Consider the following 27,249-nt stretch of genomic DNA (forward strand, 5'->3'; position numbering starts at 1 on the left):
AGATTCTTCAAATGTTTCCAGGTCCAATGGATATGTACATCCAAATTATGGGATGAAAGGGTGAATGTATGCTAAAACTGTTTGGGAGGCTACAGAGTTTCCCAGGACTCAGACTGGCCATTTTTTTTTTTTTAACACCGACAAAGTATTTGCTAGACCTAATAACCATCTTGGATAATGGGCCTTATTATGACCCTGCCGGTCCTGAAACAAGGGTGGCGGTAAACCCGCCACCACCGTAGTCTCCGGAACAGCAGATTAGGAGTTCTGCAGGCAGGTGGTATCACTCCTGCCAGGTCTGACCTGGCGGGAGAAACGCCACCCACCTGCAGCCAGAAATGGAAACACCAACACCGTTATTTACGGTGCCAGTGTTTCCATGGTCACCATCAACGTGGAGTCCTATGGGACACCATGGGATTGGGGATTAACGGAATTCCACCTCCGGAATTACCGGGTCACCGGGGTTGTAATGCCCCGGGAAATCCGGAAAGTCCAGAGGCCGTAATTCATTCTGGGTCCGGCTGCAGCCTGCCAGTTTTTCCAGCACGGTTATCACCGGACTCGTTAGGAGGCCCAACGGCTTCTTTACGTATAGGAGACGCACAGTCACACTCTGCAATACTGTACACATTACATGGTCACCCATGTTTCTGGGTCTGGGATGAGGAATGGATTTCACACCAAAAAGTTTCCTTTAACAAACTACTACAGAAGAGCAACTTGTACTGCTGTAATGATAGCACTACACTATGATTGAGCTTTTGTCCCTTAGTGTCGAAGATGGACAAGCAATTCCCCATGGAGACAAAGAGCAGTAATAGAAGCCAGGAAGTCCGGTGCTCACTGGCCCCACCCAGTCCTGTTGCAAGGACAGGTTTGGAGGGTGAGGTGAGTCTGCTGAAGTTCCTGAATCCTTTAGGAAATGTATATTGCATCACTCCATCCAGAAATTAAACTATGATAGACTTCTGCTTATTAGGTGTGAGGTTTAGAATGAAAAATATGTACAGGGCTAGGCTAAGAGAGATCATGGCCTTTTGGGAAGACTAGATGCTTACCAGCCAATTTTCCAAATAAGGATAGCTTTGTATTCCTTGTAGAGGCAGCTGCTACAGCTCTATTTGGCTTGGTGATTACATCATAGAAGAGTTTAGCCATATTCTTAAATATTGTATTGATTGATTTTATTACACATTTGTATAAAGCATGAACATAACACAGAAGGGTATTAAGTGCTGTACAATTATGACACATATATATATATATTTATTTATTTTATACAGAATTAACAATGCAAGTATGCAAAACAAGCCATAACATCACATACATGGACTTGCAGCTTAAATAGTTTAACAATACCAAATTAGAACTATTAAAAGACAAGAGTTCCACAGACAAGTCTGCAACAATTTCCTAAACCGTAAGAAGTCAGAAACCAAACCAATAGGAGGCAGCTAATTCCAAAGCCCAACAGCTGCACATGAAAAATACTTTTTCAAGGAGGAGGAAGATCGACAAGACATGCACATTTCCAAACGGAGAAAACCTTTACTAAGGAGACTTCTCAGAACCCATGAAATAACCAGTTCATCAATTTTCAGCACCACTAGGATTTCCTTTTAAAAACATGTTAATTTTAACCCTTAACAAAAACAGGTTTACAGTCTTAAAACGATTTTTGCATTAAACGCTGAGTTAAATGAATATTCTCATAGCCTAGCTTATCTTGCATCCAAAAGGTACGACTTATGTATTGCACTGCGAGGCAAAAATGGCCAAGTTATCAAGTGGTATGTATATGTCCCAAAGGCATTAAAAGAGTTAAACCAATATTGAGGCTATGACAAACAAATATTCAATACTTTAGAATCAGCTTTTTGAAATCGGATTCATAAAATGAAACAAGGCATCTGATATTAAAATCTATTTTATCTCTCCCCAAGAAATCTCACAAGGGATTGCATTGGGACGAAATAAATGCAATTATGATGGGAGTGGTGATTGTATTCGACTGTGTAGGTGGAAAATTGAAAATTGGTTCACACAAGACACAGGTGAACTGGAATTAAAAACGTAATTTGTATTGGTACACAATATTTTTTCTATGGAAAATGTGTTTTGATTATGCAAATAGAGGTTTGTGTGCGTGCAGATGCATGTGTGTGAAGACATTATACCGATCCCACCACAACCAGGCTTACAAAGAAACACTCTCACACATTTCACTCACTTGGGGATTGATTTCTATTGCATCTTCGTTCTGAGTCTTGATTGTCCTTTTCTTTAGATCTCAACGAGAAGACAGATGTGGCAATAACGGGCCCTGTTATAAAGGTAAAGTGGATGTAGATTATCTGGTGTGAAGACACTAAACACACAACAAAAATGCAGCACAAACAAGATAGGAAATAAACATACGATATAATGTGTAATGGAGAATATACAATTCATGTAATCTCTTTTGTGAAGGCAAAACAAAAAGCTGTGCTACCAGGCAGTACATGTTTTGTTTTGGTATGGATGGATATAAAGACATAGAAAACAACTTCAGAGAATCTGGTCAGGCAATACATACACGGCCAGATTCTCAAAAACTGATGCAAATGAGAAAAGCGCACAGGACTTGGATTTCCTTTGAGATTCTGCGGCAGTTCAAAAGATGCGCTGCCCAGCCCAGCCCCATCCATATTTTCGTATCAGGAGCACGTTACCTGCACTAGTACATGGCATCTACCATCACCGACGTGGCTGCTGGGAGAAACATGTCTGTCCCTGTTTGGTGGACAGAAATGAAAGTGCAACAGCAGTGTTAAAAGAAAACTCTATACCAGGGTCAGAAATGACTCGGCCATGCTTTGCTCATCCACCTGTGACTGTTCCCACCAGCGCAGGGGTAAAATCCCTAATTTCTGCGTAATTCAAAGGGCATCCCATTTGTGAATTTGGGATATGCATGGAAATGCGCAGAAATGCCCACTTCTTTGTGCAAATACACTGAAGGGTGAGAACGGATACATCCCTGATGCGCCCATTCAATTGGCCTTGAGAGCAGGATACACTCTTTTTTTTTGGAGCAAATGATGTGTGCTGGCGCATATCATCACTTGCAGCAAAACATGTTTTGCGAATCTGGCCCAAAGTATTTGCCTTAAGCAAAACAGAAAAGAGCAAGACATGTGAGATATTTTAACCTCACTTTATGCAATAAGTAACTTCCACTAAATAACATAACCGTGCCCTGGCTGTGATTTTCTCAGCAAAAGTATTCTTAAAGTATATTTTCACACAACATAAAACAACACAGGTTGCTGTACCATATCCTCCTTGCACTTTTTCTTATTTTAAATAATATAACCACCTGTCAAGACCGCTCATTGTGTCATTAAAAAAAAATCACCATACACCCTGTGCGCCTCAGAATCAGATTTGAATAGCTCTTCAGATATACATACATATACAGCTCTTCAGATATACATACATATACTTTAATATGGCGCTCTGTAAAACGAGAAAAGCCATAATAAAAGGTTTCACTTTGGAGGAGATAACTAGAAAGAGAGACAAGCACTCAGATTGAATGTTCTGCAAAGCACTAGTAACTGTTTGTATTCACGACAAAACAGATACAAATAGTTTCAAATGGTGCTCGGAAAACGCAAGCTGCCAGAACCATATGTTATACATGGCACGAAAAAAAGGACTGAAGGGCGATGATTTTTTGATGCTTTAAAAAGTGCTCTGGTCCGTCCCGGGACCGGAGCACTTTTAAAGCATCAAAAAATCAACGCCCTTCAGTCCTTTTCTATCGCCAGGTCTAGGGCCATTTAGCAATAATAAAGGATAGCGGGGACGGCGGGTGTATGTACAGTATATACGCAGTATATACTCTTTGTCTGTATTCAGGCAGTAATTCCAAAAGTCGTCACCCTTAATGGAATCGTATTCATGGACCAACACCCAGAGTGGCACATTCCGTTAGGATGTTTCTCGCAGTCTCAGCTCTGTCAGGGTTCCTGCATATACAACAGTACCTTTATTCTAAGGGAACCCATAATTATGCACCAGTTAGGGCCAAAATTGGCAGTTGGTTGATGCGCAGCTTCAGTCGAAAAAACAGAGTCGCCAAGTTCAGACACTGCCTTAGGTATTGCTGTGGCTGAAGATATTTATGCGCTACTCCTGCCACAAATGTATGGCTACGTAATGGCTCCAGAAGGGTATAATTACTGGCTCAGTCCCACACTTTAATTTTTCTTTTAAAAATGCATTAAGTCAGGGCACCATCCAATGTTCTTAAATAAATTAGCGACCAACACCTCAAAACTGTCTTTATTACAGCCAGGCACCTCTAATAAACGGAGCAGTTGACATTTAGGTTTAGTGTGGATTTTCATGTGCAAGAGCCCTCTCCTCGTCAACAACTCGCCTTTAAGTGAGGTCAATCCTAGTTCTAGTCTAATATATTGCACTGGTGTGGCGGTGCTAAGCCTCAAAATCTTTTTCCAGAATTGACCCTCTACAATATCTAACCATACAAGATCTCTCAATGCCAAAGCTTCCAAACCGTAAAGCACCATGGGACAAAAACATTGTTTATATAATAATTCTGTCAAAGGTAAAGCCTGCTGTTTCTCTCGCAAAGTTTGATATCAACTGGGTCATCCTAAGGGCCTTGATTTCGCTTCCACTACGTACTTGTATGTTCTGCTGCTGCTCATATCGAAACCCAAATAAGGGTAAGAAGCTACATATTCGACCTTTCCGAATGGGGTGATAAAGCTGGGTCTCTTCACTTTTTTAGCTGTCACCACCAATACTTTAGTTTTCCCCATGTTTATTTTAAGCTTGTTTTCCACCGCATAGTCACACAATGCGATAAACATGGATATGGCTGCGGCATAGGTGTAATTAAACAGGACGAGATCATCCGCATAAAGTAGGCATGGGACAAAACGTCCCCCTAACTTGGGGCAGCACCCCACCGTTGGTGATAGCCAACCTGGCCGGTCAGCCATATATAAGTTATATAGCATGGGGGCCAAGATACATCCCTGTTTCACCCCCTTTCAAATCTCTACCAATGCAGTGACCATGCCGTCTTCTGTAAGTCGAACCCCAGACTGGGTATACTGGTGGAGACCCTTGAAGATGTTAACGGGCCAAGACGGGCACCCCATTCACTAAGTTTCCCCCAAAGTCTCGCTTGATCGACACCATCAAATGCTTCCTTAAAGCCCTCCAGCATCCTGTGTCCTTCTTATTTTTGGTGCTCGAGAGTTTGAGGCAGCTTTTATTATGGTTTCAAATAGGATATAATTCTCCTGAATAGGATTTATCATCTCTCAATCAATCAATCTGAAGGTTTGTCACTATAGAGCAGATACGACTGAATGGCATCTGCAGTTATAACAATATGCCTTCTATTTGCAGGAATGCCTAAGGCAGAGGACTCTCTGTTTAGCACAAGAGTAGATTTAATCATTTGCTTGTATACCCTTACAGCACTCAGAGTCAAGAGGTTTGAAGCACAGATGAGGCAAACACAATTTAACCGACTGATACATGTCTGGATATATAAGAGCCACAGAATTTTCTTTACAGCCAAACTACTCACCAAAGCGCTTATAATCTTATATGATAGAGTGCTTTCTGATAAGACCATAGTGCCAGCCAGCGCGAAACAGGGGCCAATAACCACTCATCAGCAATGTGAGGGCACCCCAGTTCCAAATGTGTGCCATTATTAGGCAAAGCTTGGGGTAGCCCCAGTAGTTTTTTGAGAAAGGAGTTATCAACGTTTTAAATATTTGAAATCTTTTCCATACCCCACAGTGCAGCCCCATAATTAGTAGCAGTTTTAGGTTGTGCCCTATACACTTCGAGGATTAGTTTAATTGGATGCCCTACACAGTTATGTTGAAAACGGGACAAGCCCCCAAGAGCTTGTTTCATCCTCCTACATTGTTTGTCAACATGGCCAAACCCACGCCAATTCTTAGTGAAACAAATTCCCAGGTATTCAAAACTAGTAACCTTGGGAATGGGTTCACCTCCACTGCATATCCTAAGCATCTTAAGACGTCTAACGCCCCTGCTCCTACAAGCCATAACGGCTGATTCTTTGGAATTCACAGTTAACTTGTGGGTGGTCATAAATTGAGTGTAGACATCCACCAAACATTGTAGGGCTCTGGGGGTACGAGCGATTATAACCATGTCATCAGCATAGCCTAGTACGGTAAGGGGGACACCTCCTACCCTGATAAAGTCAGTATTAGAATTAACCAATGCCCGATAAACACTGTTTATGTATAGAGCAAAAAGTAACGGTGACGCAACGCAGCCCTGGTGAACACCCAAAAAGGTCTGAAGAAAAGCTGTGCACTGTCCCTGGTGGCCGAATTTAACACAAGCTGATGTATGTTCAAGAATTATTTGAAGGATCTTGACCAAATCCTCCGGGCAGCCCATGGACCTGAGCACCGCCCAAATAATAGCCCTATCCACTTTGTCAAACGCGGTGCTCAGGTCCATGAATGCTAAGTACAATGGCTCACCCCTAACAAATATAGATGTAGCACACCCACCAGGTACAAATGTAAAGCCTGGTCCCTGGTTCCCAAACCCAGTCGAAAACCATATTGTATCTCTGTAAGGACCCCAGAGTCAGAGATCCATTGTTCAAGCTGTGCAAAAACCGCCTGGCCGAACATTTTAAAAGAAGTGTCCAACAAGGAAATTGGTCTATAAGAAAGGGCACTACCAGGGTCACCCTTCTTAAAATATTGCCTGCCTCCATGTTACTGGATAGGTGCCAAGTTCCAAAATGCATTAACGCACTTGGTTAATAGGGGGGCCCACAAGTCCACCTCATTGCAGAAAATATCTGCAGGGATGGCATCCGGTCCGAGTGCACGGTTAGGGAGTTGCTTATTAATAGCCATATCTACCTCATCTATGGTTAGAATGTATGGTTAGATGCAACAGGCAACCACGTAACCCACTATAGCTAGGAAGGGAATCTGCTTTATTCAGAGTACTAAAATGATTTGACCGAGCCAATGCACTTACGTTATTTTCTTTGTGGGTTTTGTTCTTTTGTGGGGGGGCCCATTGGCCACAAACTCCCAATATTTTTTAGAATCCTTTAGCTGTACAGCCTGAATGAGATCAACCCAGGCTTGCTCTTCTAGATGGGACTTCCTTTTAGCCAGGACGCGTTTATAATGCGCCCAAGCAGTAATTATCTCACATCGAGTACTATCTTTTGCATCCAGAATACCTTTAAGGTTTTTCTGTGCCATCCGGCAGGATGCATCGTACCAGGTTTCCGGGTTCTTTCTTCCTATTTTAAAGTCCCTTTGAAAAATATCAGACATGGTGTTCCAAATTTTTTGTGATGCTGATATTATGGTACCTGGGAGGGATCCATTTGACAGAATAGTAGTAAATTCCTCTATGTTTAATTTACAAACAGAGGATTGTGTCTCCACGGGATCCAGTTTGGCCCATTTAATTCTCTGCTTACACAGGGGATTAATGCCGCAGTGGTCCAATTGAGGATGATTAACAATTGGAACTATCAACGGAACGATTCCCATGACCAGCCGCAACGTATGATGGTCACTACATAGATTCTTAAGGACCTCAAAATCCTTGATTAAATGCCAATCCATTACGTGGGTACAGAAGTAATCGATCGTAGATGATCCCTGTGTGCCCACGAAAGTTGACTTCCCCTGCGGATCCACTCCTACACGGCCATTCAGTGACCGAATACCCCACTCCAAAAACCACTCACAAAACTGCAGTCCCCTTGCACACATTCTTTCATCCACCATTTGTGCAGGGGCTACCCCATGTACAAAATCTGCGCCAAAGTCTATATTCTCTATCGGAACCCCCACCCCCTATTTCGCATTAAAGTCACCTCCCAAAATTAGCAATGCGGCCTGACTCCCATTAGCAATACCATATGCTTCCATCAGATCTCTCAGTGCCCCGGGGCACCCTTGTTTAGCAATATGTGGGCTATTATAAAAATTAACCAGAAATATAGGGTGACCACTGGGCAGACGTGCACCAATACATAGTATATTCAAGTTTTTGGTTTCTCTCACAATTAAAGTTAAGCCTAGAGAGGCCTTCAAAAGAATTGCAAAGCCACCAAAACATCTCCCACGACTACCCTTCTCCGCCCGGACACACTCTACAACATAGCCATCAAAACTTAATGGGGAGAGTGCCCACGTTTCTTGGAGGAATATGAGATCATATTCCCTCAGGGTGGCGGCCATCTCCCTCTGAGAGAGCTTTGACGCGGCACCTGCTATATTCCAGCATAAAAAAGACATTGTCGTGATGCCTACCCCCAGGCATCAGGACCAAGCCCATCAGCTCCGGGAGCAGGCATCCAGACACTTATTAAAACCCCAACAGCCCCGGCTGGAGGCTGTTTGGGTTCTGTCCTGGCGCCTTAGGCGCCAGGCACATCATAGGAATCAGTCCTGGCGCCTTAGGCGCCAGGCTCATAGACTTTACTTACCTGATGCAGACCATGCTGCAAGTGAGTCCAAGCCAATGTGAGGCCTGGATGGGACTATTTTATTACAGGGACTATTTTTTACTCGGCGTGGTTCTGGGGAGCTTCTTACCTGGAACTACTTTGGAGGCTATTTAAACCATGCCCGAACAGCAGCACACGCTTCGCGTTATTCTGCATCCAGCAGCGTAACGCTCACCGTGTCTGCAGCCAGCATCCAGTCTTCTGCCATGCCCGCCTCGAATCGGGAGCTCCTAAAAACAAGAGGAAAGAAAAGGACAAGGTTAGAAAACAAACTGTTTTCGAATTCCTCACCTGATTCTGGGTCCATCTCGCCTCCGGACCTGGAAAGAACATCATTTCAGTACGCGTCACATCTCCAGCTGCAGCGCCGCGCCATACTCATCAATCCTCGCAGCATCTTCCGATTCGGCGCTGTCTCCATCATTTCTTCGCCGAACTCCGGCACCTAGGCGACAAAAGAAAACAATAAGGTGAGCTGAGAAAACCACCAAATATAACTCTGATCACCATAGACTTACCTGATTTACCACCGGAGGCATTATTCTATAACTCTTCACATCTTCATGTGCCGCACCTGCAAAGAGAGAGAAAACAACACGTTAAACACGTGCAACATTTACCGGACAGCGTCGGGTAATACAGACTCTTACCTGAGCGCCACCAGCTACCACAAGAGCATCTTCTCACAAACTCAGCTTCAAGACAAAGAAGGAAGGGGGGAACAAGAGTGAACATCAGACATATTGAACTCTATGAACTTGATACTTACTGGTCCTAGCCAGGAACCTCAGAGTCAATACTCTCCGGAACTCTCCCACACCTTCAAAACAGTGAAGTAACTGGCATCAACGCGCCCCTGCAATCCATGCAGGATGGAGAGCTCATCTTTCAAGAGTATAAGGTGAGATTGCTGAAAGGGCACTTCGGAGTGATAAGTGGGGAGGACTGTGGGGGGTGCCATCACTTGAATCCACGGGTGGCTAAATCCATCTCTCCACTTGGAGGAGAATACTTCTACGGGTCAAGCAGACAAGATTCGGAGGGCCAGTCCAGTCAGTCATCTCTGCACTACGCATCACTTTGGTGGAGACCACAGCCGTCCGGGTCCGACCGACGCCCCTGTGGGAGCCAGGTGAGCGTAACAGAACGCGAAGCCACTCTATAAATCCCCTTCGGGCGTTATGGAAATCTCAGAAACCGACCAACTGGCCCAATTGCTGGGGGAACTTAGGGCGGAAGTGCACTCCGCTCGCCAAGTGACTAATGCCCTCAGGAGAGAACTGATTGTTTCGAAGGAGCGCACTGACGATCTGGCTAGGCAGCTGCTGCAAAACCAAGCAGGGCAAACACCTTTACCAGAACTCGGGGGGAATCCAACTCGTGTTTCATCGAGCAATCCAGTGCAAGTGGTTTTACCAGGGGCTATTCCTTTAGCTCCACCTGAATGCTTTGCTGGGGACCCAAAAAGGTTTGCCGTGTTTATGAACCAATGTCGCTTGCACTTTCTATGCAGATCTGGAGCTTTTCAGAATGACCAAGCCAAAGTAGCTTTTGTATTATCATACTTGAGTAGCAGTGCAGCCGATTGGTCGATTCCATTAGTCAATCAGGATGACCCTCTTCTTCGGGACTTTCAGGGTTTTCAAATGAGCATGGAAAGACTATTCGCTAGACATTCCCAGGGACATGCCCTGGATAACAAACTTTTATCCCTACGACAAGGTAACCAGGATCTGTTAACCTATCTCGCAACCTTTAATAGGCTGGTGTTAGAAACCGGATGGCCAGAGGTAAAACGAATTACACTATTTCATCGTGGACTTCGGGGAGAACTTAAAGATGTTTTGGCCCAAGTTGTGAACCCACCCCAGGATTGCGCAGAATATATAGACTTAGTGGTCCAGTAAGACCATCAGCTTCAGAATAGAAAGGCTGACCGAGATAAGTTCGAGAATCGGGTATTGGTTAAACCCAACGTCACCCCCAAAGGAACAGATGCAGCAGAACCTATGCAGATCGGGGGGGTTAAGGGACCCTTAACTCAAAAGGAAAGAGAAAGGAGATGGCAGATGCAATTGTGTCTATACTGTGGGGCCTCAGGACATTTTCTATGGGATTGCCCTATAAAACCATCCAAGAAAATAGTTGGAGTCGCTCATAGAAATCAAACAGAACCTGATTCGGGAAATGACCACGCCCGACAAGCGTAGAGGTTCGCTTGCCGAGCTTGAAGGACACTCAGACCTCGCACCTAATCATACCAATGTTCCTTATTGATCCAAGGCAGCCATCATGTATGCACGCAGTAAGGGCATACATTGACAGCGGGGCCGTAGGGAACTATATGGACCACGAATTGGCTTCTAGGATGAATCTACCTTTCTGCAAAAAAACCTCTTCGGATGTCATCACCACAGTTGATGGAACTGAAATCGCCTCTGGGCCTGTAACTCATTTCACCACAGAGATGACACTGTTGGGCCAAGATGGGCATCGAGAGACTATTGTGTTTTATTTAATCAAAGCCCCGCAGTTCCAAATCATACTGGGGATACCTTGGTTGGAAACACATAATCCTAGTATTGATTGGCGAGAGAAGAGAATAACGTTCCCGGATTGTGCACAGACCTGTTACCCGGAAAAAACCTTGAACAAAGGCCTGGCCACAGTTGCTAACCCAGTCGCGCAGTTACCTCAGGAATATCAAGAATTCCAAGATGTTTTTCAAAAAGAACAGGTAAACACCTTACCACCTCACAGATCATACGATTGTCAAATCAACCTCATACCCGGTGCACAACCCCCATGCAGTAGGATCTACGCCCTTACGGAACCCGAAAACCTTCACCTACGACAATACTTGGACCAATACCTTGCTAATGACTTTATTCGTCCATCCAAGTCCCCTGAATCATCAGCTTTGGTCTTCGTGCCTAAAAAGGAAGGTGACCTCAGAACATGCATAGACTACCGCGCATTAAATCAGATTACGGTGAAGAACCGATACCCATTGCCTCTGATCCTCGAATTACTAGACCAAGTAAAGGATGCTTGCATCTACACTAAATTGGATCTACGAGGGGCATATCATCTGGTACGTGTAAAGAAAGGCGACGAATGGAAGACTGCCTTTCGCACCAAGTATGGATTATTCGAATATCAGGTGATGCCCTTTGGGTTGTGCAATGCACCAGCAGCCTTCCAGTATTTTATGAACGATGTCCTTCGTGAACTCATTGACGTCTGTGTTGTCATATACATAGACGATATTCTAGTGTACTCCTCCTCAGAATCAGACCATGTTAAGCATGTGCATGCAGTCCTTGAGAAACTACGCCAGCACAAGTTATATGCAAAATTGGAAAAATGTGTTTTTCATACTACGGAAATTGAATTCCTTGGATTTATCCTGACTCCAAAAGGAGTCCGAATGGACTCCCGAAAGGTGGACGCAATTCTCAAGTGGCCATCACCTAGTTCAGTTAAGTTAAAGGGGTACAAAGCATGCTCAGATATGCTAATTTCTACCGCAGATTCATTCCGGATTTCTCACATGTTGTACACCCCATCACAGCACTTTTGCAAAAAAAACAAACGCTTCTTGTGGACCGAAGAGGCTGAAAAGGCCTTCCAAGAGCTGAAAGCAAAATTCACGTCTGCACCTGTCTTAAGCATCCCCGCCCTGAACTTCCATACATAGTTGAAACTGATGCATCCAGTTTAGCCATGGGAGCTGTCCTGTCCCAGAAGGATTCCGAAACCGGTCATCTTCACCCAGTAGCATTTTGGTCCAGAAAGTTCTCGGCACCCGAGTTAAACTATGCGGTTACCGATAAAGAGTTATTAGCCATCAAATCCGCCTTCAAGGCTTGCCAGCATTATCTTCTCGTTGCCAGGCATACCATCACTGTAATCACAGATCACCGGAACTTGCAGCATTTAAAAACAGCCAAAGCCCAATCATCGCGCCAACTTCGATGGGCATTGTTCTTTGCCGAGTTCGATTTCGTGATCACTTATCGACCGGGCTGTAAAAACGGCAAGGCAGATGCCTTATCCCGAATAGGGATGGGAGAAGCATATGTGAACCCGGAACCGGTGCCTATAATTTCAGAACAAAGAATTCTTGGCATAACTACTCTACAGACACTAGAGGATATTCATGTAAAAATCCAACAACTCTTCATCCAGCAGCCCTGCAGAACTGGGTAAAGAAAGGCCCAGACTACTCAGTCATCAATGACCTACCTTATTATCAAGGGCAACTATTTCTACCACACAAGGAACTACAAGAACTAGTCATCTCCAATTATCATGACACCCTGATGGAAGGGCAGCCAGGTATCGCAAAAACTGAAGCTAAAATTAAGAGACAATTCTGGTGGCCCACCTGGCGAAAAGACGTAAAGTCATTTGTGATGTCTTGTGGTATTTGCGTCCCAAAACAAAAGTCAAAAGAAAAAACCAGCTGGCCTTTTACAACCTTTGGATGTTCCACCTACACCATGGCACACCTTATCTTTAGACTTTATTACTGATCTACCTCCATGTAACGGATTTAACACCATTCTAGTTATTGTGGATCTTTTTTCCAAGATGGCCCACTTTATTCCTTTAAAGGGATTACCTTCTGCTTCAATTCTGGCCAAGGAGTTCCTCGAGAACATTGTTTGAATACACGGATTTCCTTCCGTATTGGTCTCTGACCGAGGTAGTCAATTCATTTCACAATTTTGGAAGAAATGTTGTCAATTGGCGCAAATCGACGTGAGGCTATCAACCAGTCACCATCCCCAGACCGATGGTCAGACGGAGAGGACCAACCAGACCCTTGAACAGTACCTACGTTGCATGCTACACAAGACCGAAAGTAATTGGAAAGATATTTTATGGATTTCCGAGTATGCATACAATAACTCAGTACATTCAGGAACCGGACAAAGCCCCTTTTATACCATATATGGACATCACCCCCGAACCTCAGAACTAGATTCACCTCAGCACTTAGAAATGCCTGCAGTTAGTCATTTGCACTCTACTATTATACAAGCCTTTAAGGAGGCAACAGAACATTTGAAACAAGAAAAAGAGAAATATAAGAAAAATGCTGATCAACATAGAAGTGAAACTCCACAATACCAGATTGGGGATCAAGTTTGGCTGGCTACAAAACACATACCTCTGAAGGGAACTCAGACTTTTAACCCTAGATATTTGGGACCTTACACCATTAAGGCCATTATCAACCCGGTGGCCGTCAAATTGGAATTACCCTGTAATTTGCGAATTTATCCTGTCTTTCATGCTTCACTTTTAAAACCAGTTCAACCAGGAACAAGATTAACCAAACCACCCGACCCCATCTTGATAGATGGAGAACCTGAATTTGAGGTAAAAAAATATCCTGGACTCCAAGATGGTTAAATCAAAACTTTTTTATTTAATCGATTGGAAGGGCTAGGGACCACAAAAAAGGTCATGGGAGCCTAGTGACCACGTTCATGCACCTCGGTTGGTGAAGAGATTCCTTCGGGACTTCCCAGACAAACCAGGGCCAGGGGGAAGAACAACTTTAGGAGGGGCCTTGGGGGGGGGGGAATGCTGTCATGATGCCTACCCCCGGGCATCAGGACCAAGCCCATCAGCTCCTGGAGCAGGCATACAGACACTTATAAAAACCCCAACAGCCCCGACTGGGGGCTGTTTGGGTTCAGTCCTGGCGCCTTAAGAGGAGAAGCGCCAGGCTCATAGACTTTACTTACCTGATGCAGACCATGCTGCAAGTGAGTCCAAGCCAACGTGAGGCCTGGATGGGACTATTTTATTACAGGGACTATTTTTTATTCGGGCATTGTTCTGGGGAACTTCTTACCTGGAACTACTTTGGAGGCTATTTAATCCACGCCTGAACAGCAGCACACGCTTCGCATTATTCTGCATCCAGCAGCGTAACGCTCACTGTGTCTGTAGCCAGCATCCAGTCTTCTGCCACGCCCGCCTCGAATCTGGAGCTCCTAAAAACAAGAGGAAAGAAAAGGACAAGGTTAGAAAACGAACTGTTTTCGAATTCCTCACCTGATTCTGGGTCCATCTCGCCTCCGGACCTGGAAAGAACATCATTTCAGTACGCGTTGCATCTCCAGCTGCAGCGACGCGCCATACTCACCAGTCCTCGCAGCATCTTCCGATTCGGCGCTGCCTCCATCATTTCTTCACCGAACTCCGGCACCTGGGGGACAAAAGTAAACAACAAGGTGAGCCGAGAAAACCAACAAATATAACTCTTATCACCATAGACTTACCTGATTTACCACCGGAGGCATTATTCTATAACTCTTCACATCTTCATGTGCCGCACCTGCAAAGAGAGAGAAAACAACACGTTAAACACGTGCAACTTTTACCAGACAGCGTCGGGTAATACAGACTCTTACCTGAGCGCCACCAGCTACCACGAGTGCATCTTCTCACGAACTCAGCTGCAAGACAAGGAAGGAAGAGGGGAACAAGAGTGAACATCGGACATATTGAACTCTATGAACCTGATACTTACTGGTCCTAGCCTGGAACCTCAGAGTCAATACTCTCCGGAACTCTCCCACGCCTCCAAAACATGAAGTAACTGGCATCAACGCGCCCGACCGACGCCCCTGTGGGAGCCAGATGAGCGTAACAGACATAGAAGTGTGAGGGAGCACCTGTTCATTTATGATGGGAGTTTTGCCCAGGTTCCCCTACTTCCCGCAATTGATCCATAGACTCAGCGCCCTCTCCCTCGGCATCAAGTCAATCCAATTCTTCAATCTCCCCCAAGGCCTGAAAGCGATTTGTCAAATCCACAGAAGCCACTGGAATCGTTGGTGCCAGCTGGGTCCCACCCGCGAGACCCTCCAAAGCCGCACGAGGGTTTGGGGTCTTAGAGGTGATCCAGGGTGCGGGGGGGGGGGGGGGGTTACAGGGCAAAATGCTCCTAAGGGAAAAAAGCACTGTTTTGCAGATGAAAAGTGCTGAACCGCCACTCAGTATTAATAGAGGAGACCACATAGTTAAGCATAGCTGGAGCAATCATAGAGACCACCACACAGTCCCCCTCTGCCCATTTGGGTTCCACCCCCACCCATGAAACCCTTCTGGCCATGAGGATACATCCGGGATTCACCTTCATCCCTGGCAAACGTGTGTTAATCCATTGTGCCCTTTTATTTGAGAGAGAGGGAGTGATTCCACCTGGCCTGGGTCCAATTGAGGAAGCCCTGTAATTACTCCAACCAGTGGGGCAGCCTCTGGGGGGAGATTGAGCACTACTTGCTCACTAGTAGGACATTTGTCCTTTAAGATCTTATGTGAGCCCATAGCTGAAACCCCCAGGCGACTCTTAGTCCCCTTTCACAGGGTGCCCACCAGGAGGGAGACATTATGACGTATTGGAAGCGAGGTAGGTGGCAGAAACTATAGGGTTATGAGCTACAGTCCCACCCATATGTAATTTATCGGGGATATTTAAAGGGATGGGGACTGGATTTACAGAGGCAATCCCCAATATTGCTGGCCATGCTCGTTCACCAACCAGATTATCTTTTTTAAGACCTCTTATTAAGTCATCCATAATGCATAGAGTTGTGCTTAGGGAGGTTTTGAAAGCCCCTATTTTATCTAAGACTGGTGCAAGCTTTCTATTCAGCACCGCATCCAGGATTTTGAAATCACTTGAAGCTGACTCCAAGGAGTAATTTAAAGGTTCCACTGGGTGGGGATTCTGTCCTCTATCCACCAAGCTGTCAGTGGGTGCAATTGCTTTCACTTCCTCAAATGCGAATGGGGTCCCCACACTGCCACCTCCCGAAAGGTCCCTTTCTAGGGGGTTAATATTCAATGAGGTTTCAAGACAATGCGAGAGGATGGAAAGTGAGGAATTTGGGGAAGGTAAAGAGGGCATTCTTTTATCACCAATTGCACTAGATTGTGAACTAGCAATTTCAATGGCTCTTTCAGTGTGAAGGATGCGCTCTTCAAGTTTTCCTGCCATTTGTTTAAGATATTCGTTAAGGGTTGATTGGCCATGGGAGATCTGAGCACCCTTACTTTTTCTGGGCCTTAGTTTAGAGGTATTACTACCAGAGCCAAGACCACCCAGGCCACCTAAAGAGCTGGGCTTACTTTTTTTGGTTTTGTTGGTGACCGGGGATGGGGGCGGGGGTGCTTTAGCCTTACGTTTAGACATGTTTTAATAACGCTGAGGGCATCGCCAACTTAGCCAAAGGGTCATGTAAGGGAGTTTCCTGATGAGAATATGAAATGGTTACTTAAACTGCAAGTGTAAAACAAAATGAGCAAAAAATGGTGCTCACAAAGAGCGATATGATAAAAGCACACATGCAAAAGTTAAACTACCCTAAGGGGAATAATAAAATCTTAACAATGAATGTGCAGAGGAAGCACAGTGTGAAAGATTTGTATGTTGACGCTGGAATAGGAGAGGGGAGAGATTCACTCGCAGCCCCTCACCCTATGAGCTTGAGCCTGAAACCATTATCTAACAAAGCCAGAGGTTGAGACTGGGGAATAAAAAGTAGCACAAGTGGATGTGTTAGCCACCAGTCCCTCAAAAGGACACAAAGCACGAACCAGCTTTCTTCCAACACAAACAGCTTTCTTCCAGCACAGACTATATATAAAAAAATAATTTAAAAAAATACACCGCCTCCAGGGACTGGGACAGGGCACGCCCGACAGCTCGAGGAGCTGCCTTAGTCCATCTCTCCCCCCTATCCCCAGCCCCCAGGAAATAATATGCAGCAGATGGTAGAAGGAAAGGCAGGCAGTGAGGACAGGGCACGCCCGACAGCTCGAGGAGCTGCCTTAGTCTGTCTCTCCCCCCGTGCTTCAAATTGCACAAGTCGCTAAAATTCCAATTGTCAAGTGGCAAGAAAAGGTAGAGTGTAGCTGTAACAGTAACAGTAGCAGCAACTTAGGGAGTATCTTAGTCAGAAAGGGTAAAACGTTCCAAACGCATTCCGTATCAGCACTCTCACTACCTCTTCGCAAGAACTTTAATGAATGGGAGCAGCAGTTGCAGGGGACATATTAGTAAAGATACCGAGTGTAAGCCAGCCCCCAGCACAGCATCAACAACTTCAGCAGCCTCAATAGCTTAACTTGGCTCTGTGCGGCAGAGAGGAGAGGGGGGTTGGTTTTCAAACACCAAGTTCGCAGTACTCTATAATGAATTGTAAAGTAGATAAAACCACATTCCAGTGGGAGCACTCACAGACACAACTTAATCCTGCTTTTCCATGCATATCCAAGGCTGATTCAGAACGGCGGAGACTCCAGGGGGAATAGAGAATAGTGGATAAATCATTAATGGCGAACTGCAGCCCTCAGTCCACACAGACTGCAAAGACTGACCTTTTCCGCGCGAATTCGCCGAGAGTGAAGCTTTTAAAATTAGCTAGCCAGGTGCAGCGAATTAACCCCTCCGCTTCCTCCACACAGAGCACTCCTGGGCAAAGACTGCCCTTTTCCTTCTTATTAGAGAGTCCAGGGCCCTGAGGTTATGGGTCATACTGGATCTGGCACGGAAGCCCGTGTAAAGTACATGATCTTTGATTCATCCACCCATGCCTGCAATGCTCTCAGTACAAAAGTCGAGAATAGTTTTCCTGTCACGTCACGTCAAGCAACGAGAGCAGTCTGCAATTCTCTGGCAACATGCGATCACCCTTTTTATAAACCAGAAGAAGTACAGCATGCTGCCAAGACTCAGGGATGGTCTGAGAGAGACAGACCTTCTCAAACAACAACCTTAGTTGTCTGGCCCACTGCTCTGGATTTCTCTGAAGGACCACTTTGGCCAAATCATTTGGCCCAGGTGCTCTAGAATTTTTAAGTTTAAGGATGGCATTTCTACGCTGAACGACAGAGGCCATCCGCCGGTCATATATTCAGGGCTGGAATTCCAAGACTGGGCACTAGTGTTGTCCTCAATGTACGACATCCATACTGCTTGCTGTATAGAATTCTGAGTAAATTTTTCCACCTCCCCCTTGGCTTTATGATATATGATATGATAGGTTATTTATAATGCGCTTAATACCCAGAGGTTTCTAAGCGCGGACCCGGGAATCGAACCTGTGCTGCTCCATGTCGTCTTGCTTCCCAGCCGAGCATGTTGCTGTTGAGCTATCCTCCCTGCTATCCTAACTTTAGCCAAGCTAGCCCAAATCGTCCTAGGGCAATTGCTGCAGAGTGCTTTAAACATGTGTTGCCAGTTCTCGTTACAGATGGAGTATCTCCATCACGTACACCATGATTGATAATTCTTCCTAATATCTCTATTAGATAAGGCTAGATCCAAGGGAACAATCCCCAGACCATGGGCCTTCCGCAGCTCTTTACGCATGGCACGCTTAGCGTCACAGATGTTCCTGTCGAATCTATGGGGAGTTTTACTACATACGACCTGCCCTGCTGTTTTATTACCACCCGTCTTCCTTGTCAGTTCATGAATCAAACATTCTATCTCATCAGCATTCATGTTTTTCGGTGTTGCCATATTGGCCCCAAAAGAATCCATCATCATAGTGTTAATCTTTGTTAAGTTATTTTCAGTCCATCGGACTGTGTTACCTGTGTGGTTTCCAGAAATATTCTTGCACCCACTCTGCGTCCCCTCATTGGTTTGTATGTTTATTTCTAGGGCCAATATATTATGATCACTGTGTTCTATGGACACCACCGTGAGTTGTTCTACCTTCTGTAGACAAGCATTATTGCCAGATAGTCCAGTGTGGCAACACAGTTGATCCCCTTCCAAGTATAAGCTCCCAGAATGTCACCCACTATTCTTCCATTCAATATCCACATCTCCCATTTGCTCATGAAAGAGACCCAATTGGATCCTTTAATATAGCCTCTTCTTTGTAGCATAACACTACTTTGTGAGACTCTGTCATAAACCGCACAGAGATTGTCATCTATGCAGCTACAGTTTAGGTCGCCTCCCACAATCGTCAATTGCGACCCACTAGCCCCCTCTGTTGTCAGCAAAATGGCTTCAATGGTATTTAGAATTTCATCTGTACCCTTAGCAGCTGGCGGTGCGTATACATACATGAGCAAGAACTTCCAATCCGAAGAACAGTCCTCTTGGCCTACCACCACTGCCAAAACCCTACCACTTGCTGAGACTGCCATCACCCGCCTAGAACAAAACTTCTGGCCCACACCTATCACTAGGCCTCCATATGGTCTGCCTCTTATACCCCTGATGGCAAGTTCTTGGTGGATGTGATAGCCCTCCACATGCATGGGGAGTGTCCGGTCAAATGGTCGAAAATAAATGGTTAAAATGACCATTTGATCGAATCAAAATGGTTGGAAAAAAAAGGTCGAATTTGTTTATTTATTTATATATTTTTGAAGTTTTGGTTAAAAAAATTAAAAAAAAAAAAAATTCGACCTTTTTTTCCCGACCATTTTACTTCGATCAAATGGTCATTCGACCATTTGGTTTTTGTCCAAATAACTGGTAACCTGCATGGGGCAGTCAAGCCATGTCTCTTGTAGCAAGAAAATATCAAACGATTTCAACTGTGTCAAAGAGCCAGCATCGTTTAATATATGGCTATGCCCTCATGTGTTCCAACTTGCGATTCTCATTGGTCAATTGTGTGGCAAGAACCTGCATGCAAACATATCACTTTTCTTCATTGGTTCCCTGGTCATGGTTTGTATATAGGTGTCTCATCTCGATATTTGTGTGTGTGATAGGCCCAGCCAGTTGTCCCCTGCCGAGCCAGCTGTCTTCATAATATCTAATTTATCATATGCTGTGTTATATCTTCCATTGCATGCTGACTGTTCTTTACATACTGTTAATTTAAGCCCTGCACTTAATTCCTGGGTCGTTAGCGCACAATAAGGACACTGCAACTGTAGATACAAAACAGATCATTACCCAATTAGTTGTACTTCCGTATTTTGGCAATTTGATCTTTGCCATGTCCTTGTTTATGATAGATGATAACCATGGCATAGAAGACTAGAGCCTCAGCAACGCTGAACGATTCAGAAAGGGGTTAGCCTCAGAGGTGTGTATTTCATCAAGTCTTACTGAAAGGCCTAGCCTAGTAGGTCCGGAAGACAGTTACATCTGTTTCATGTCCGTCTCAGATATAAAATTGCCTTTCTTGATTCGTACACTTCTGGGGTAATGTCCACCTGGAATGCCTTGATGCTGCTTTCAGTAGGTTGGGGTCCCTCGATGGCATTTGCACCCTAGAGACTCATCTAGCCTGGCGTGGCTGTGAGTCTCTAACATTATCATCTTGTCAATATACCATACTGGAAAGTTCCCCTGACACTCTGGTCTTACTGTCCGGTCTGGGGGCTACCTCTGGCTTCGCAATGACCACTGAGGCCTTGTAACCTGCACTGTTACATCCACAGGGGTCATAGGCACCAGGTGTCTGAAAATTGACTCATTTATCCAATGGGCCATTCAATGTCACTGTTCTTTTGATTCTGTCCTGCTGGGTCTTAGTAAATGCCCTCAAGGGTTTTAGGCATTGTGCACTCGATGTCGCTGTGAGGTGGCAATAGTCGCCCCTCATGGGCTCCTCAGTGGGATGCCCAAGTTTCTCTTGTGTCGATATTTGTAATTTACCATTTTGTTAACCCGTTACGGTAGAGGGAGATACTGCCTCCATCATGGAGATCTCGGCACATAGAGCATCTATAGCATCTTCCTCAGACACTGCAGCAACGGTTACGGAGTCTTGGGTTCTCCATGAAATGTCCGAGTCATCCGGCACCAAGATGATGTCTGATCCTACTTTCAGTGCTTCTGTCAATTGCACTTTAGTTGGCGATTTGATATGAGCCGGGCTGGCAATAGGGATGGTGGAGGGTAAGGCTGCCTTGCTCTTTACTACATGGTGCCATCAGACGATTAACACTTACGAGAACACCTTGTAAGTATCGGAGTGTAAATATGTACTGTTTCCTCTTAGACTGAACACAGATGTTAACGCCTGGCATAAGATATAAGTTATAGTCCCCCAGTACACAAAAGGGGATTTACGGAGAGCTAGCATCATTCTGTAAAGCGGATGCTCTCACTATAACACAACTATTTAAGTCACCATTTTTAATCCATGTTGAAGCAGTGCCTGCTCTAAAATGAAGCTTAAGCAATCTAGGAGAACTTGACTTGCAAAGTGACGACATTGGAAAGTGCAAGCAAGCTTGTAGCCCTTTGCGCCTTAATAAACAGACATGTGACGGGTCCAGAAGAAAGAAGGGCAAGAAGGAAGGTACCGTTGGCGAAATCATTCCTATGGCACAGCAAACAAGGATCGACAGCTTTTTTTCTGGCTTGGGAAATAAGAAATCACTATTGCCAACTACCATAGGCTTGGGAAATAAGCTCACTATTCAAAGAAAACCAGAGTGCCCAAAACCGACTGATGAGAAAAATAAAGCAGAGGATGGCCATGAGCAAATCTCCTTCGAAGATCACTCGTTGGATAACAACGTCTCACTATTGGCCCTGTGCAATACCATCAGAAGAAATTCTCTGGGCCCTCTAACTCAAGTAAAAAAAACTAGACCCAATTTAGCAATTTATCGCTAGCCCCAATCTGGAGATTTTGACTATACCTGAAATACAACTGGAGACTTCGGAGGGCAGCCCTGTGGTAGGAAGGGGAACTAAGACTCTGCTTCCCACACAAATAGAATCGGCTACCATGGATCTGCTTGTGACTCTGGTAGCGAAAGTAGAAGCTTTGTTTACACTATGCTCGGTGATGGCTTCAGACCAGAGAAGACTACTCACTCACGAACAAGTTGATGATGAAAAATGAGGCCCGTACCTTCACTAAATCACATCCTTTTAAATCTGTGAATGCATGTAATCCATTATCACCGGCTCCAGGCTAGACTACTGCAACATACTCTTCCTAGGAACCTCAAAAAGAAACTTGGAGAGGCTACAAGTCATCCAGAATAGTGCTCTCCGAGCAGCCCAAGGTATTGCCAAAAGGGACCACATCTCGGAAGCCAGAAAACTAGCCCACTGGCTCCCAATAAAGGAGAGAATAATTTTCAAAGCGCTCACACTGACACACAAATGCATCCATCTCACTGCCCCCGACTACCTCTCACAAAGAATCCACTCCGTCGCCTCTACAAGACCAACAAGATCACCCTACACCAACATGCTCTCTGTGCCACTAGTAAAAAGATCCAGAGCAGGTGGATCCAGCTTCCCCTATCTCGCACCCACTCACTGGAATGCCCTACCTCCCACCAGCCGCAGTGAGCCCTCCCTCCTAGCCTTCCGCAAAGCACTGAAAACCACCCTCTTCTCATAAGGTCCCTCGCAGCAGCATAATACCAACCATAGGACCCGCTGCTTAAGTTGTATTGACCAACCGCATAAGCTGTAATGATAACCTTGCTTGTTCCTATCTGTAATATGATTCTTACTGATACCATGCCTGTAACTAAGCTCATGCAAGTAACAGCGCCTCAATGCCCCTGGGCTGCTTGCGCGCTATACAAATTTAAATAAATAAATAAATAAATTATTAAAGAAGACCTGCCCTGTAGCCTGTCCAGCTCATATCAAATTGACTGGTTTAAATGAAAATTAATAAACTCCTTAAGCAGAAAGGAAGGATGAGTGCAAAGCACAACCTTATCCTTGTGGAAAGTGAGGAATGGATGTTCCACAGAAAGAGCCTGGAGCTCACTTACATGTCTTGCCGATGTGACCGCAATCAGAAAAGCAACCTTCCAAAAAAGGTATTTGAGATCGATATTGGCCATTAAACAGGTTTATGGCATAAAGCGGTGAGGACCACATTCAAGTCCCTTTTGGGATGAGGAGTCCGAACCAGCGGGGAAAAGGTGTAAAAGACCCGCAAAGTGTCTCTTGATGACAGGGTTAGTCAGCGAAAAAGAGCAGTTGCAAGACAGAACGTGTAAACCAGAGGCCGCCAGGTCTGATATGAAAGACAAAACAGTGTCGACTGGGGTCAAAGTTCTTGGCCAAACACCAGTGACAGAAGCAGAGCCATTTGCTCCTGTATTGAGCTCTCGTAGAGGGCTTCTGTGCCGCTTGCATAAATACACATTATCCTCATAGAGGTTGAAACGCGCTAAAAATCAGAACCCAGGCACCAGCTTGCCAAGCTGAGCGATTGTGGGGAGATGATTGTTCTGGGGAAGAAGGTCAGGAATCTGCGTTAACCTGATTGGAGGGGACCTCGACAGGTGCTGCAGGCCCGAAAACCAGAACCTGGCTGGCCACCACAGCGCTATGAAGAGGAGAGTGCAGTTGGACACGCTTCTGAGCTTCCAAAGCGATCAACATATTAGTAGCAAAGGAGGGAATGCATACGCACTCAGGTTGTCCCAGGAGATCTCCAGGGCATCCCCCAAAGAAGATGCTCCAAGCCCGTCCCTGGACGCATAGAGCAGAAGTTTCTTGTTCGACAATGTGGCAAAGAGGTCAACCTCCGGGGTGCCCCATTGCAGGAAGATATCGCTCAGCACCTTTGTGTTCAGTTCCCATTCATAACCCGTCGTACATTGACGGCTGAGCGAGTCTGCAGTCACATTTATGTGGGCCGGGATATGCACAGCTTGGAGCCAGACATTGTGTTGGATGGCCCAATCCCAGATTTGGATAGCCAGGTCCACCAGAAGGGGACACTTGATGCCCCCTTGCTTGTTGATGTAATACATCGTCACAGAATTGTCTTTGCATATTCGTACCATTCTGTCTTTGATCGAGGGCTGAAAAGCTTTGAGCGCCAGAAAATCCGCCAGAAGCTCCAGATAATTGATACGGAAATGCTTCTCCTGCGGAATCCACAAATTGAAAACTTCGAGGTGAAGTAGTGTCGCACCCCACCCCAAGAGGGAGGAGTCCGTTGTAACCGTCACTTGTGGGCAGGGCTCCTGGTAGGAGGTCCCCACTAAGAGGTTGTCAAAAGGTCCGCCATCATGCTCGAAGGGACTGGAATCATCTTGGAATCCGGGTCTGTAGCCTGGGACTAGCAGCTCCGAAGAGCAAGCTGCATTTGCCTCATCTTCAGGCGCACGAGAGGCAGAGCTGAAACACAAGAGGCCACTAGGCACAGAAGCCTCGGAAACCACCAGGCTGACATGTGGGAGGACTGCAGCAAGAGCTGGCACGTGGCCGAAAGGTCCATAATCCTGTCCTCCGCCAGGAAGACTCTGGTACTGACAGTGTCTCAACGGAAACCTAAAAAGGTCAGGTCTTGAGAGACCGTCATCGAAGATTTCCGCCAGTTCACAGACATCCCAAGATGGAACAAGAGCTGAAGAAGTGACAGACGATTGGTCAAGGAGGCTTGTAGGCAAGGACTGCACAGAAGCCAATCGTCCAAATATGGATACACATGAATCCCCCGCAGCCTGAGGAATGCTGCAATGACCCACATCATCATCGTTTCTGAGACACCTTAGAGACTACTGACAAGTTAGCCCCAAATAGGGGAGCTTCGGCAGAGCCGGTACAAGAAGACTTATGGTGAGTGATCGGCTTCAGTGCCCCCTCAGCAAAATTGGTAACACCACTGATGTTGTGGCTAGGCTTGGAGTCACCCCTCCAAAGCCAGGATCCTTGCATGGGGGCCCCTTAATCTTGCTGGTATTAGATATAGCCCCAAGAAGGGGAACCTTGGGAGTGACCCCAGTACATTTAGTCACCTTGAGAGGGACCTCAAGCTGACGCTCTGTACGCTTAGTTCGAAGAGTGGAAACCTTAGGACTGAGCCCGGTGAAAAAAGCGCCAAAAGAACTGGGCCCAACTTTAGCCCCCGAAAGGGGAACCTCGGATGAAGATCAAGTCTTGGCAGCCCCTCTACCAGGGGCCTCGGAAGGTATTCCAGTGCACCCATTGGATCCCTTGTGGGACACCTCAGGGATATCCCCAGTAACAGAGCTACTTGAGCCTCAACCGGACCCAGAAGACCCCAGAAAGGAGTCCCCCAGCCGGGGTGCCCTGAAAAGGAACGAACTTACTGGTCGTCTCCTTTTTTCTTCAATGAAGAGCTGTAAATGCGTAGGAGGAACGTGGTGAAACACTTCCTCGCACCTTAAAAGACGCTGTTGGAGTGCCTGGACCGAGAGGGAGTCGCAGTAGAAGCACACATCGCAATGGTGTTCCAGGCTTAGGCACACCAGGCAAAGACAGTGGGGATCCGCCCTAGTGAAACAATATTTGCAGGATCAACAGGACACGAATCCCAGACGCTCCAGCATAGACAGAAGAAGAGATGACCGTGAAACCGGATCAGGATTGAAGGACAAGGGAACAAAAGAAAAATATTCCTTGTGATGCTAGTGTTTCTGACCCCGACCGCGCAGAGAAAAGGACTGAAGAGCGATGTGCGGGGCAGAGCTCAGCAGGGCAGGGCTGCGGTCACGTGCCGTAGCTGCGTAAAAACAAAAAGGACAAAATAAAGTTTCTTTTAAAAAGTGCGCTGGTCCCGTCCAGATGGACAGAATGTCTGACAAGTATGGAGGAAAGGGGATGGGATGTACAAGTATATGGCAATACGCCCTGAGACTGTGGCCCATTACTGCATAAGGAAATGCCCCCGAGGCCCATAGGTACAAGCCCAAGCATAGCGAGGGCCTTAACAAAGGCCGCGGGGGCATTGCCTCATGCGGTAATGGCCTGCCGTCGAGGGGCTTATTGCCATTAGTACCCCGGGCCGTTAGACCGGGGTACCAATGGCTTGGTTTTTTTTCCGGCTGCAAGATGCGCTGCCTTTCACAGCAGGTAAAAAAAAAGTTACAAAAATAGCCACAGACAGAAAAACGTAGTCCATTTTCTCTTTCCGTGGCAACCATACTAAACAAAGAAAATGGCCACCATGGAAGGGGAGAAGGGACTAAGTGTGGTCCCTTCTCCCTTTCCATGGTGGCCTTAAGAAAATTAAAAAGAACAAAGACGCGTGCAGGCTTACCGTGAGGCAAGGCTAGCAAATGAACCAACCGGTGCGTTTGTTTGTTTGAAAATAACCTGCGCCGAGTTCTAATGGGAAAAAAATATTATATTATTGAGGTTTCGACAGCATTCATTATACTGGATGGATAGACACAGTGGACATAACCGGGGTGATGTATATTTACACACTTTAAACTAGTGCACAGTAAAATGAGAATTGTCACAAAGAAATGCTCCACTCGACCTGAGAAGAATGCAGAGCATCAGTCCCCTCTTTATGTTTGCAGGATAAGAGATACAAATGGTTTCGGTAAACGAGAGACGCCACAACTATGTGCTCTACACTGCACGGACAGAGAGACAAGAAATAAAAAGGTAACTGAATCAGAATGTTGTTTTCATGGGCGAAAAATTAAATGTAGCAAAAATATTTAGGATAGAAATAGATCTCGGATTCTAATTTGTTATATACAGAATGAAATATAAAATCTGAAAATCTGGAAAATCTTAGTTAAGAAAAGTAAACCATGAATCAAACCTCAACATGAAGGTACAAAATAATGTTATTTTCATTAAGAGCTTTGTTATGAATAATTAATGGCACACATGAGGGCTAAGACATTTTTATCATTACAGAACTATTATCAAGAATGAATCAAAGAAACAAGGAATGTATGGATCATAACAT

At 45.5% G+C, this 27,249-nt stretch overlaps 1 protein-coding gene across 3 annotated transcripts in view; it reads right to left on the reverse strand.

The window, feature by feature from the left end:
* The window catches only part of LOC138582118 (zinc finger protein 282-like), a 140,897-nt gene that overhangs the window by 34,884 nt on the left and 78,764 nt on the right, over window positions 1–27,249 (reverse strand). For all 3 annotated transcript variants that reach the window (XM_069653107.1, XM_069653106.1, XM_069653105.1), the window contains exon 3: window positions 2,234–2,326. In XM_069653107.1, coding sequence (XP_069509208.1) covers window positions 2,234–2,326 — 93 coding nt within the window. The remainder of the gene's footprint in view (window positions 1–2,233; window positions 2,327–27,249) is intronic.

Source organism: Ambystoma mexicanum, chromosome 3q (assembly GCF_040938575.1).
Source record: "Ambystoma mexicanum isolate Mex_15411 chromosome 3q, UKY_AmexF1_1, whole genome shotgun sequence".
Taxonomy (NCBI): Eukaryota; Metazoa; Chordata; class Amphibia; order Caudata; family Ambystomatidae; genus Ambystoma; species Ambystoma mexicanum.